Genomic DNA, 12,803 nt, shown 5'->3' on the forward strand with positions numbered 1-12,803 from the left:
GCTCACCGTGATCCAGTTCACCGGTCTGGTTTATTCATGGACATGCAGAGCAGCGTGCAAACAACACAGTCACAGAGCCAGCGGGCCTGTAACCGGGGGCAACTGGCCTGTAACCGGGGGCAACCAGCTGGATGTTGCATGGCAGAGGTGATGATGACTTCACATGATGTTCTGTGATATTTAATCCAGACTTAATTTCCCATCAGCCCCCGCTGTGCCTGAGGATCACTGGAAACTACCAAACAATGCTTTTATTCTGAAAGAACAGTGCCCTCTTCCTGTTTTATTCAACAGATTTCCTTCTGACAGAATTCTAAAATTAAAATAAATGCCATTAAATAAATATTAAACTGACAATTTAATGAAAAAATAGGACAAACGTGTATATTTGTGTTTTAATTCTTCATTTATTTTTTTATATTAATTTCAATTTCCACATTTATTCTTTTATTTTGAAACTTGAAATATTCATCTCTGAGGAATAAAACAGTATTGAATAAAAACAGGAAACACTTACAATTTTACAAACAGATTTGTTTATTGAATTGAACCTTTACTTTGGTTTGAGCTCCCAGCTGCGAGCTGATTGGCTGTCGATGATGACTCGGCCAATCAGCTGCGAGGAGTGTTGAGCTTTAAACCTCGATGTGAACGGCGACTTCCTGTCCACCGAGACCTGAATGTGGGACACGTCTCAGGAAACGGGACACCGCAGTGTCACCTGACTGAATAAATCATGAGGGAGGGATCGATGACATCACAGGTGGCCAGCTGGCCAATGGGTGATGTCATCACGTCTGGTGTACATTGTCATACACATGGGCGTCGACATAATTTATTAAGAGGGGGTCAGGACGTGAAGAGACAGTGTGTGTGTGTGTGTGTGTGTGTGTGTGTGTGTGTGTGTGTGGTTCAAACACCCAGTCGGATCTCTGTCACCATGGCAACGGCATCTTCCCTCCTCATCTGTCTGTTCCTGCAATTGTTTGTTTTTGTAGCTTTGATATTTGCATCATTGTTTTCTGTTTTAATGTGAGATTTAAAATAAAGAACATTATTTATTTATGGATTTAAAAGCTGTTTTCTTTGTGTTTGCTGACAGAAAGTGAGCGAGAAGGTCGGCGGGGCCGAAGGAACCAAGCTGGATGAAGACTTCAAGGAGATGGAGAAGGTAAATATATAAATATATACATACATAAATATGTATATATATATATGTATGTATATATAGAGGTCAGGGACACAGTGGTCCCGGGTCCCGGTCCTCATCCGTCTCTGTGTTCTGGTCTACAGAAGGTGGACATCACCAGCAGAGCGGTGCTGGACATCATGACCAAGACCACAGAGTACCTCCAACCCAACCCAGGTATCAGACTCACAGTCAGACCGCCACAGCAAGTAGACCCCCAAGACCACGTCAAGTCACTCACACTGTAACCCCCCCACAGCCTCCAGAGCCAAGCTGAGTATGATCAACACCATGTCGAAGATCCGCGGCCAGGACAAGGGACCCGGGTACCCGCAGGCCGAGAGCGTCCTGGGAGACGCCATGTCCAAGTTCGGACGGGAGTTGGGGGAGGAGTCCAGCTTCGGTGGGAGTTTTAACCTTGGACCTTATAAGTTCAACACAGGCTCGAAACTATCGTCATGAGTCCCTCACCGTGGTCTACGAGGGGACCTGATCTTCATACTCTGCTCCGTCCTTCCAGGTCTGGCACTGATTGACGCCAGCGAGGCCATGAAGGAGCTCGGCGAGGTGAAGGACGCTCTGGACATGGAGGTCAAGCAGAACTTCATCGACCCGCTGCAGAACCTCCACGACAAAGACCTCAAAGAGATCCAGGTGAGTCAAACAGCCGGTTCCCCGTGAGGGAAAGGCTTCAGGTGAGGACAGAAGGTGACCCGCCTCTCGTTTCCTCTGCAGCACCATCTGAAGAAGATGGAGGGTCGGCGTCTGGACTTCGACTACAAGAAGAAGCGCCACGGGAAAGTCCAGGACGACGAGATCAAACAGGCGCTGGAGAAGTTCGACGAGAGCAAAGAGATCGCAGAGCAGAGCATGTTCAACCTGCTGGAGAGCGACGTAAGGACCTTCCTGTCCAGGAGTCACACTGTGGTCTTGTTGTTGTCCCGATAACAAGCCAGACCGGGACCCAGCACGGGTCCGGAACAAGTTGTTCTGTAGGAAAACCAGAATGTGTGTGTTGCAGATCGAGCAGGTGAGCCAGCTGGCAGCGCTGGTCCAGGCCCAGCTGGAGTACCACAGCCGCTCTGCTGAGATCCTCCAGCAGCTCTCCAGTAAGATGGAGGACAGGTATTGATCCGCTAGATACGTAAACCAATAGGAACCCGGTTCACAGGTGTGCTTGGATGAACCTTTGTGTTAACTCTGTTGCCTCCCAGGATAAAAGACGTGTCGGCTAAACCCAGGAAAGAGTACGCCCCGAAACCCCGGATGACCCTGGAGCTGCTGCCCCCCAGCGAGAGCCACAACGGGGGGATACACTCGGCCAAGTCCCCCGGGAGATCACCAGGTACGGGGTGGGACCCGAAGGGCCCCGAACGCTCTGATTACAATAAATCATGCTCTGACACCGCAGTTCAGCAAATAGTCACCAAATTTAAATCCTGTGATTTGTGTTAAGGGATTATGCTGAATGTGGCCACTAGAGGTCGTAGCGCTGCATTTACAACTCTTATCCTTCTTGTGTCTGCCCCCCCCCCACAGCACCCATGGACCAGCCCTGTTGCCGAGCGCTCTACGACTTTGAACCGGAGAACGAAGGCGAGCTGGGCTTCAAAGAGGGCGACGTCATCACCCTGACCAATCAGATCGACGACAACTGGTACGAGGGCATGATCAACGGCCAGTCGGGCTTCTTCCCCATCAACTACGTGGATATCCTGGTGCCGCTCCCCCATTAGGGGCCTGCCAACAACCTGACCCTTGACCCCCTCCTTCTTGACCAATCCAGACATCCGATAAACCCCTCCCCCCAAAAAAACAAACCAGCCTGTATTTGCATAGAGAACAAACCACGCCCTCCTTCTACTTCTGTGCGACTTTGCTTTCACGAAATTGTGGGCGGCGAGGGTGGCAGCGATCAGAGGAGGAGGGGCGAGGGAGAGGAGGGTTCTAATGAGACAGAAGCAGAAGAGAGGGACGAGAAGACGGGCTTTTCCTGGCTCAGTCGCCCTCGCCGCCGGAAACCATTGAGGAGTTGGAGAAAGGAGGCGTTCATGTACCTGCATGTATGTTTAATTACTCTGAATACGACCGAGCCGGCACAACACCCTGCTTTCAGGCAAACTGCCCAGCAGCTTCTTCTTCTTCTTCTCTTTGAGTTTCTTGTTGTTACATCTGTCTTTTCTACCTTGACTTGCCTTCATGTGCTTTTTCTGAGTCCTCAGCACAGTCCCCCCCCCTTCGGCTAGCACTGCCTTTCAGCATGGCTCCATACCGTATACCGGCCTCTTACCCATAATGCAGAGAGACAGGACATCACGAAAGGTACATCTCCCTTGTAACACTCTGCCTTTCTCAGAGTCGCCATAGAGACTCGGACGCTCGGGTGACAAAGATGCCCATGAAATGTAGTTTTCCCGGACCCGTTAGTCCCATAACAGGTTTAGAGGTTTTAGGGGTTTTAGGGGAAACGCGTCCGACGCGTCAATAAACATGTCAGGAAAACACAGGTCGAAGTGTGGGTAGAGAAAAGATGCCGAGTCAGCCCGTTGTGTGTTTCCCGTGTGGACCAGATGCTCCTGAACTCATCTAATTTGTGGCTTTAGCATGCAGGACCGCATGAACATCGGGGGGTGGAACCTTCTAGAAGGTCTCGGAACCTTAGCGGATGCTTTGCTTACGTGCGTTCTATCGTTCTGCAGACTCTTATGTGAACAAACCGTAGAATGTGGCTTTTCAGACACGCCGAGCTGTACTCACCACGTAGCTTCCTGGGGGGCCTTCTTGGTAACCATGGTTACCCCGTGCCAAACCGTGATTTGTGAGCTGAGCTAATAAATTAAGTTTAAAAGAAATAAATAAATAAGCACGCTTAGCAAAGTGAAATCTGTGATAATGGCATTTTGGCGGTTTCTGAACCTTGTCGTCACTAATGCATTGCATTGTGGGATATTTGTGCTGGCGTAGTGTCCTGCGTTTACATAAAGTGTATAGTATTTCACTGGATATAGTACGCAGTTCATGTAATGAAGGTTTGAAACACCCCAGTACCCTAGAATCAGGATCACAGGACCCTTCAGACACTCTGATAGCTAACGGTTACTACGAAGTTTCATCTTCTGGTTTCGTGTTGAGAATGTGTTTTTATGTCATCGTTCATCGTCCTTTTTTGGGGGGGTTCTGTCAATCTGGACACTGGAACAAAACCACTTTAAATGACGACGTACACGTTGAGGCAACAACACTTCGGGACGAACATCGGTGGAAATCCTTTTTGGTGCCCCCCCATCAGTAGTCTTCCTCAGTGTTCAATACTTCTTCGTCACCAGCTCTGGACGTGACATCGTCACATGGATATGTTTAATTTGTGTGTCCACCAGCAAAAAGGATCCTGATTGACTTTCCATTGACATTGTTTTCCTGCTGAGTGATTCGTGATGAAACCAATCGAGTGTTTCAGGACCTGCGTGAGGATCTGGTCTCGGTCCCTGACAGCTCAGTATCGGGGGCCTGGAGGTGGACTCGTTCGGGTCCGCTGTACCGTCGCCGTCACCTTGATTCTTGTTCTTGTTCAAATGAATTCAGAAATGTAACGGATATTATATTGGATATTTAATGTGTATTGTTATATTTAAATAAGGGTTTCTATCCCGGTGTTATTTATTATGTCGTCAAACATCGTCAGGAGTCTGTTCAAGGCTAACGGGCTAGCCTTCCGTTTCACATTCCTCTACTTGCAGCGGCGAGCAGAATACTTCAAAGTTTTACGTGCCTGAATATTGAATACCGCGTCCTAAACAAGGAGAAAACGTGCATATTCAGAATTTATTTGGGATGCATCGTCTAAAAGGACGGCTCTCATGCAAAAAACACCAGTAGTTTACAATCTTTTTATCACCTTCTCTGCCCTAGCTAGCTAGCTAACTTAGCTAGGTACATCACCAACGCGGCCGAAGTCGGATACTTCAGCAAAACACTAAATTATATTTCAAATTGATAATCATCAGATGTGAAATTTATGGGCAAAATTCAAACAGGGTTTATTGTTGTGTTAAATAAAAACAGGAACTATTGTCCTGTGGTGATCCACAAGAAGGGGCGGGGTTCACCGATCTATTTTAATATACAATTATCACTATGTGTGATATTACAGGACCAAACCAAATCTCACTGTTTACTTACGCTGGCGGTGTTGACTCCTTATATGGACGATGATGTCATGAACGCGGCTCACGAAAAGTCATCTTTAGCATAAAGGTGTGAGGTATCACAGTATTCTTGGACTTTATACGCTATCCTTCGGTGTTCCCAGATGCTTTATTTTTGATGTATGCTGAGTTTTCCCAGCGTGTCGGGCCTCCACCGGACTCATAATTGGTCAGGTTTGCAGCAGACAATAAATCAATATGTTTTGTCGGAGGATGGGAAGGTTTAATAGTGGCTGTTTTAGATGAAATAGTAATAACTACGAAACATTTTTAAAAATGCGTTTCAACTCGAGATTGAACATAAAAACGAGGCAATAAATGACGACGTAACACAAGCGTACGTGACGAGCTCGCCTCCTCTCTTTGTCCTGTAACGCTTTACGCATCGTCGTAGAATGCGGGGTTTCGGAAGGGAAAACCCGGCTCTCTGGAGTCCGCCTGTGGAGAGTCTGTGAACTGCATGCGACTGAACCGCTTCACGTCTTTACAGCTGTTTGAGATGTTTTTAAAAACCGGGAGATATTTATACTGCGGTGTTAGCAGACGCTCTCCGTCACCTATTGTTCAGATACTAGTCGTTACTTGTTCATCTTTCCGGCTGCTCACGCTATATTTGGTTAGCGCTCCTCTCCAAAGTGCTTTAAGACTTCTTCTTTTGTTTTGTTTTTTCTTGAATATGTTTTATTTATTTTTGCAGCTTGTCAGACGTGTTTTACATGTATTCTAACCTCAGTGAGGGTTGTACAGTGTTGCACCCCTTTCCCTTTATTATAATTATTATTATTATTTTCACCTTAATGAGAGTCGGACCTGGGTCAGTGTACCTGGTCAGGGTATCTGGGTCAGGATACCTGGGTCAGGATACCTGGGTCAGGTCCGTGATCCGGTCCCTCCTCACACAGAGAGCTGTTCTGAGAGCAGAAATAGTCTCTCAGACTCTTCCCCGTTATCTGACTGAATTCATGTTTGAAATCATAGAAAATCTCCACATTTCTCGTTATTCAAGATCCTCGTAGTCGAAAGTTAAACGGAATCTTTGATTGTGGAAATTAAATCAAACTGAATGCGATCAGTCAGGATGAGGAATTGTAGTATTTGGCTCAATTAAATGAGCACTTAAATGAACTGAGTTTGAAGATTCAAACCACTGTGTTAATATGAAGCTAGGGCTAGCAGTTAGCTTAGCTAAGCATAAAAACTAAAACAGAGAAATACCCTTACTCACTTTCTTGCCGAGAGTTTGAGGAACCATCCATCGTAACGACCAATGGGATTACTCCTGCTGTCGGGGTGCAAACTCCAGTCTGCACTATGATGGTCTAGCCTGGGTCTGGCCTGGGTCTGGTCTGGGTTTGGCTTGGGTCTGGCCTTGGTCTGGCTTGGGTCTGGCCTTGATCTGGCCTTGGTCTAGCCTGGGTCTGGCTTGGGTCCGGCCTTGGTCTAGCATTGGTCTGACCTGGTTCTGGCCTTGGTCTGGCCTGGGTCTTGCGCTGGTCTGGCCTGGGTCTTGCGCTGGTCTGGCCTGTGACCCTGTTACATTACTGTATGCCTTCTTCTGGTGAGCTACATGTGTGTATGTGAGTATATACACACCGTGTTGCTGTGTATTAATGTATCGTATGTATTTATTTATTTATTTATTCCTGCGTCCTATTTATGGGTTCGGTACCCGTTGCGTATTTGTCCACACGTTGACGTGGAGGAGGGGAGGGTGAAAGGAATTCTGGGGGGCGTGGTCAGAGGAAACAACCTAGCTGTGAAGTTTACTGTTGCTCTCCTCTTACTGGACGACGATACGCTGTGTGTATATCTGCTTGTCGTGAAGATGATCTACTATGTAATGACAATAAAGAATTACCACTACGATAAAACTCTGCAGAGGCAAAGAGTCCAGTCTGGTCTCATTGTGGGGCAGAAGTGGGCGTGGTCACCATGGCGACATCCGGTGGTTTATGGATGACGGGTTTGACCCGTTGATATAGATTACAGATTAAACCACCAAAAGTATACGAGTAGTAGTAGTACTTTTACTTGTAATGGAGTACTTTTTACACCTTTACATAAGTAAAACATATTTAGCTTTAAATAGGCTACTGTGTGTGTGTGTGTGTGTGTGTGTGTGTGTGTGTGTGTGTGGGTCCTCTATTGTGTTTTGTGTGTAATGAGCCAAAATGGCCGCCAGCGGCGCTCCGGAGACGTGTCTCCCTCCTGCTGTCGTTCGGTTTCCCTCCTTTTGTAAATCAACTTCTGGTGCTTTCAAGTACTCCTCAAAAACTCGGAACTTTATAAATCCAGAGCACAAAAATGTAATTTGTCATTTGCTGACGGATTGAATATCAAACAATTACCCAGTGGCGATTTAATTCATCATCAATGTTTTTTTTATTTTTGTTAATATGTAAAAATAAAAACGTGCAAGACGAGTGTAGAGGAGGAACGTAATTAGGTTAAAAATATAAAAGCATTAGCTGGAATTAAAGCGTTGGAGCATGACTGTGAGAACTATGTATTCTCTGTTTATTACGAATTAAATATAACGTTAAAACGATGCATGTTTAGCCGTTTTTCGGGTCGTAAATGTGGAAGTATGATATTTCCGAGGGCAATTGAAAGCAGCAAACGGTTTGACCCACTTTTCACACGCGCCACGGGAACGTTTCACGCGCCGCGTCAAGTTGGGCGGGGAAGAAAGAGTGGCCGGAAGTTCAGTAGTTTGCTTTCAAAATAAATGTAGGAAGTGAAACATCCATACGAAGATAACCGAAATATGCGGACGATGTGGGACAGAAAAGTATCCACGAATCCTCCCGGCGTTGAATGTTGTCGCCGTTAATACACATTTCATCGGAGAGAATCCCTCATTTGCGTTTCCGCTGAAATGCGGAGCGTTTTATTCTTGAAGTCTCGCCCGGAAGTCCCGCGTTTCTACTCTAGCTGGCTTCACGCTGGTTCCGCGTGTTGATACTGAAGAGAGAGGGGGATCGAACAGAAACAAGTTTTCGCATCTCAAGAGAGCCAAGCTTAGGCCGAAACCCAGAGGAAATGGACATGAAGAAGAGGGTCTCGTTAGAGCTGAGGCACCGGTCGCCCACGGAGGTGAGTAGCCCGGGTCGTGGTGGTGTTTTTCTGCCGGACGCGTTTGTGGCGTACGTTACGATAAACTTGACTGGCCGGAGATGGAGCGATCGAGACCACATGGTAGGGGTCTCTGCGGGTCCCGAAAAAGTGCCCGAACGGGGCTTTGTGGCTTAAAGTGAAGCTGCGAGCCGATATTTGTTATTAACAACGATTTATTCGGCTTCACCGTTTAAAACGTTAAATTCTCAAGCGGACCTCGCTGGTTTTATCGCCGCCCGGCTGCGCAGCTGTTTACCGCCTTGTTTCCATTCCCACGTCCTCCCTCCCCTTCCACGGTTTTATGTCTAAATTCTATAACACGTTGTTTTTAATACCACTTAAAAAAACTTGCTCGTGTAAGACCAACGTGAACGCGCTTTCTCCTACTCGAGTAGTGTGGAAATGCGCACCCGTGTGTCTACCGGGGCCCCGGCTAATGTCTGGACAACGCATTATTTCCCCCAAGTTAAAAGGCGGTTTGCGTCTGCGTTGCATGAGCCGACGCTGCGGGGTTTAAACGCACGACACGCTGATTTTTTTTAGTTGTTTTTAGTTGCGTTGAACCACCGTGACGGCAGAGAGGACTCCTCGTGATGTCCGTTAGCGCGTAATACTCGCGAAAAAGCAGGAAATGCGTCATTTATCGGGTTTACACTCAAAACGCGGTTTGAATCTTCACGTTAATGCACAGATGTAACTACGTCACCACCTCGCTTTGTTCGGCTTTCATTGTAGCATGTTTCTTTTGTTTTTGTTAACTGTCGTTGTTGATATTGTGTCTCCGGGGATTAGTCGGAGCCCTGAGGTGCTAAGGGCGCGTAGCCAGTGGCGTGCTAACGCTAGCCTGCTGAAAGTTGCTAGTTCGCGTGCTCCCGTTTGTGCTACGTTCACCCTCCGTTGCGCACTTAATAAAAACCCCAGAAACGCGACTTCTAGTCGGCCTCGCTCGTGACCCCGTGGGGATAAACGCGAGGACGCGTTAGCAAGAGGGCTAGCATGGGGGAGCTAACTTTGCAGCGTCACATGTGTTGGGGAGTTTATAAACAGAGGCTCCGGTGGGACCCGTTCCAATATGAAAGTGCCCCCGAGTCCTCCACTCTCGGGCCAGTCTACGACCTGTCGCATGTGGTGGATATTATATATGTGGAAGCTGGCTACTTCCTGGGTTTTTTAATTTACTTTAATATCTTTACGTTATCACAAAAAAACTTTATTTTAATTATACAAAGAACAAACTTTCCTGTTGTGTAAACATAGCCTTTTTTTTCGAAATAATAAATACCATATAAAAGAGACATAACTTTTTTTAATTCTGTTAATATCTTGTTAAAGGAACATCCAGGAATTAGTCAGCGGCAAAACATCTCTCTCTGTTACACTCCCCACCCGCACCAAATATAAATGTCATATTATTTGAAAACGGATCACGTTTGACTGCTGAAGATAAATCTGGTGCTTAAAAGGTAGCATTTTTTAAATGGAGTCTGGTGCAGCGCTCAAACAAGATGTAGGATACTGGGTAGGACTGGCACAAACCTGGCGGGGCAGAAGTGATGACAGAGGGATTGTGTATTAGTTGGTGAATTTCAGGTGCCCCCTTTTGTCCCACGCCGGACTGACCCCATCTCCCGTCCTCAGGTCCAGGAGCTGGTCCTGGATAACTGTCGCTCCGGCGAGGGAAAGATTGAAGGAATCACTGAAGAATTCTCCAACCTGGAGCTGCTGAGCCTCATCAACGTGGGCCTGACCAGCGTAGCAGACATCCCCAAACTGGACAAACTCAAAAAGGTGAGCGGAGGGGGGACCCTGCTGGGCCCGGTCTGACGGGACCAGTTACTGAGATAGTTACATGACGACATGTCCAGTATTAATATACGTGGTATTAACTGTTCTTCCGGTCTGCAGCTAGAGCTGAGTGACAACAGGATATCAGGCGGTCTGGAGGTCTTGGCGGAGCGGCTGGTGAACCTCACACACCTCAACCTCAGCGGGAACAAGTTCAAAGACATCAGCACCCTGGAGCCCCTGGTGGGTGGACTCATAACCCATCCCAGTCTAGTGCTGACCACCCAGTCTAGTCCTGATCCCCTTTAACATGGTCTGTCCTCCCTCCAGAAAAAGTTGCCCCACCTGAAGAGTCTGGACCTGTTTAACTGCGAGGTGACCAACCTGGCGGACTACAGGGAGTCCATCTTCGAGCTCCTCCCCCAGCTCACCTACCTCGACGGCTACGACATCGACGACTGCGAGGCGTCGGACTCAGACGGCGAGGGGGACGGCATCGAGGACGAGGACGAAGAGGGTCTCGGTAAGGGGGGTGCTCTGACACCAGATTAGATTCAGACCTGGCACTCGGACGCCGTCTCACATCTCCGGTCCTCTCTCTCTCTCTTTGTGTCCAGAGGGTGAGTCGGAGGACTTTGATGAAGAGGAGGAGGACGACGACGAGGAGGAGGTGGTGGCTGAGGAAGACGACGATGACGACGACAGTGCCGATGAGGAGGTGAGTCGGACTCTCAAACACATCTTCTATCTACGAGCTGCTGGTCCACCAGGTCCTGGAGGAGTTAGGACCAGGTCCTGGAGGAGCTCCAACTTTGACCTGATTGGTCAGCCCGTTTTTGCGTGGACTCGGATCAGCTGGCTTCCCCTTGGTTGCCCTGGCGACGGCGTCTGCACAGCTCTTGAAACATTGTTTTGTTTCTCTCCCGGCAGGAGGGCGAGGTGAACGGAGACGTGGACAGCGAGGATGACGAGGAGGAAGACGAGGAGGACGAGGATGACGGTCAGTAATGGTGTTGGTTCTCTGTTCCACCAGGAGGGGGCGCCCTCATGTCTCCCCATAGAAACTAACTGTTCTCTGTTTGCAGACGAGGACTCGTCTCCAGCCAAAGGAGAGAAGAGGAAGAGGGACCCTGAAGACGAGGACGACGACGAGGAAGATTAAGGACCCCCAAAGAACCCGCCAACCTCCCTCCCTCCCCCCACCGACGCTCCCCCCCCACCCCCTGCCTCGGCCTGCGTTCCATTTCTGAAGTTCCTCCCACTTGCGCCCTCGTCTCCTTTCAGGCTTTTTTTAAATTCTCACGTTTCCACTAAAAGCTCCGATTCCTCCGACGAGAATCTGTTTCTATCAAATACCACAGAGAACCTTTTTCTCCTTTTTTTGTTTGGAAAACACCCGTATTGATAACTGATCACACCGATCAATGAGTAAAGGTTAGAATCTCCTGTGATTTTTATCACCAAATGAGTTTAAGTTTGCTGTTAAATATCTTTCTTTTTCATGCATCATCAAATTACACGTCGTCGCGGGTCGTGACCTCACCAGGTGTCGACGTGATCACGTGGTCGGTTCATCCTCAGCGAGACGGAGCAAAGGCTCATGGGAGGAAAACCGCAAATCCCCTCGTCACCAACTTCCTGTGACATCACATCCCCCCCCTCCCCCGAGGCCGAGCGCGCTCAGGGCAAACTGTGTTCTCTCTTTTTTGCCAACAGAGCTTTTTAAAAGAAATATTTTTTCAGAGAAATAGTTTTTGTTTAATTTTGTATGGTTGCCTGGATACACTCTCTCTCTACCCCCTCTCTCTCTCTCGCCCCCTCCCTCCCTCTCTCTCTCTCTATGCCTCTCCACTCGTTTTCCCGCTCAGAGATCCAGTTGATCACTTACACTGACTAGTTGATGTTGTGTTTTATTTCTTTTTCTACTTTCTGTAAGTTAAAGGAAAAACAACCAAAAAAAAAAACACAAAAAGGACTTTGTAAATAAAATCTTAACATTTTGCTGCTGGTGTCTCAGATTCACGTAATTCTCTCTACTGGCCACCAGGGGGCGATTCCTCTCTGGTTGTATAGAAAAGTCTATGAGAAAATGGTCCTACTTCTCTCTTGATGTATTATCTCAGTAAACATTGTAAACATGAGTTTATGGTCTCAATCTCTAGTTTCAAGTCTTCTTCAATCCAGCATGATGTTCATTTAGTACATTATGGTCCATTTAGAGTCCAGCAGACCAGAAAGCAGGGGATGCTTTAGGGGGCGGGGCTTACCTGCTGATTGACAGGCCTTCTTCGATCCATAATGATACAGTTTTCTTTATGTGGTCACTTGTTTTCACACGGCCCCTAAAAGAACCACGTTGTTTATGATGATTATGAATTATTTAAAGGAGTCATCACCCGGAAATCGCAATTTCTCTTGTTAAAACATGCATATCTGTGTTTGACCTCAGTTGAAACTTGCCTGAAAGGCTGGAGTTTGAAAGTGGCGCCGTTTTTTCGCTTCTGCTC

At 47.6% G+C, this 12,803-nt stretch overlaps 2 protein-coding genes across 3 annotated transcripts in view; both read left to right on the forward strand.

The window, feature by feature from the left end:
• The window catches only part of LOC311008641 (endophilin-A1-like), a 106,901-nt gene extending 100,233 nt beyond the window's left edge, over positions 1 to 6,668 (forward strand). The window contains exons 2-9 of one of the 2 annotated variants that reach the window (XM_084002418.1): positions 1,103 to 1,171; positions 1,294 to 1,366; positions 1,449 to 1,592; positions 1,710 to 1,843; positions 1,925 to 2,083; positions 2,211 to 2,314; positions 2,404 to 2,534; positions 2,729 to 6,668. In XM_084002418.1, coding sequence (XP_083858544.1) covers positions 1,103 to 1,171; positions 1,294 to 1,366; positions 1,449 to 1,592; positions 1,710 to 1,843; positions 1,925 to 2,083; positions 2,211 to 2,314; positions 2,404 to 2,534; positions 2,729 to 2,925 — 1,011 coding nt within the window. In that variant the 3' untranslated portion in view covers positions 2,926 to 6,668. The remainder of the gene's footprint in view (positions 1 to 1,102; positions 1,172 to 1,293; positions 1,367 to 1,448; positions 1,593 to 1,709; positions 1,844 to 1,924; positions 2,084 to 2,210; positions 2,315 to 2,403; positions 2,535 to 2,728) is intronic. The other variant, XM_084002419.1, reaches the window with a different exon arrangement.
• A 1,663-nt stretch (positions 6,669 to 8,331) lies between these two features.
• Positions 8,332 to 12,301, forward strand: LOC311008654 (acidic leucine-rich nuclear phosphoprotein 32 family member D-like). The gene is made up of 7 exons (XM_084002444.1): positions 8,332 to 8,490; positions 10,150 to 10,299; positions 10,417 to 10,539; positions 10,627 to 10,819; positions 10,914 to 11,014; positions 11,227 to 11,296; positions 11,382 to 12,301. The coding sequence occupies exons 1-7, from the start codon at positions 8,437 to 8,439 to the stop codon at positions 11,456 to 11,458; spliced, it is 768 nt and encodes a 255-aa protein (XP_083858570.1). The 5' UTR covers positions 8,332 to 8,436; the 3' UTR covers positions 11,459 to 12,301.
• Positions 12,302 to 12,803: the final 502 nt, after the last annotated feature.

This window comes from Eutrigla gurnardus, assembly GCF_963514095.1.
Source record: "Eutrigla gurnardus genome assembly, chromosome: 23".
Lineage (NCBI taxonomy): Eukaryota > Metazoa > Chordata > Actinopteri > Perciformes > Triglidae > Eutrigla > Eutrigla gurnardus.

Coding starts and splice junctions, on each gene's coding strand:
- LOC311008654 (XM_084002444.1), top strand. CDS start 8,437: ATGGACATGAAGAAGAGGGTCTCGTTAGAGCTGAGGCACCGGTCGCCC. Junction 10,300..10,416: donor AACTGGACAAACTCAAAAAG/GTGAGCGGAGGG, acceptor TCCGGTCTGCAG/CTAGAGCTGAGTGACAACAG. Junction 11,297..11,381: donor CGAGGAGGACGAGGATGACG/GTCAGTAATGGT, acceptor CTCTGTTTGCAG/ACGAGGACTCGTCTCCAGCC.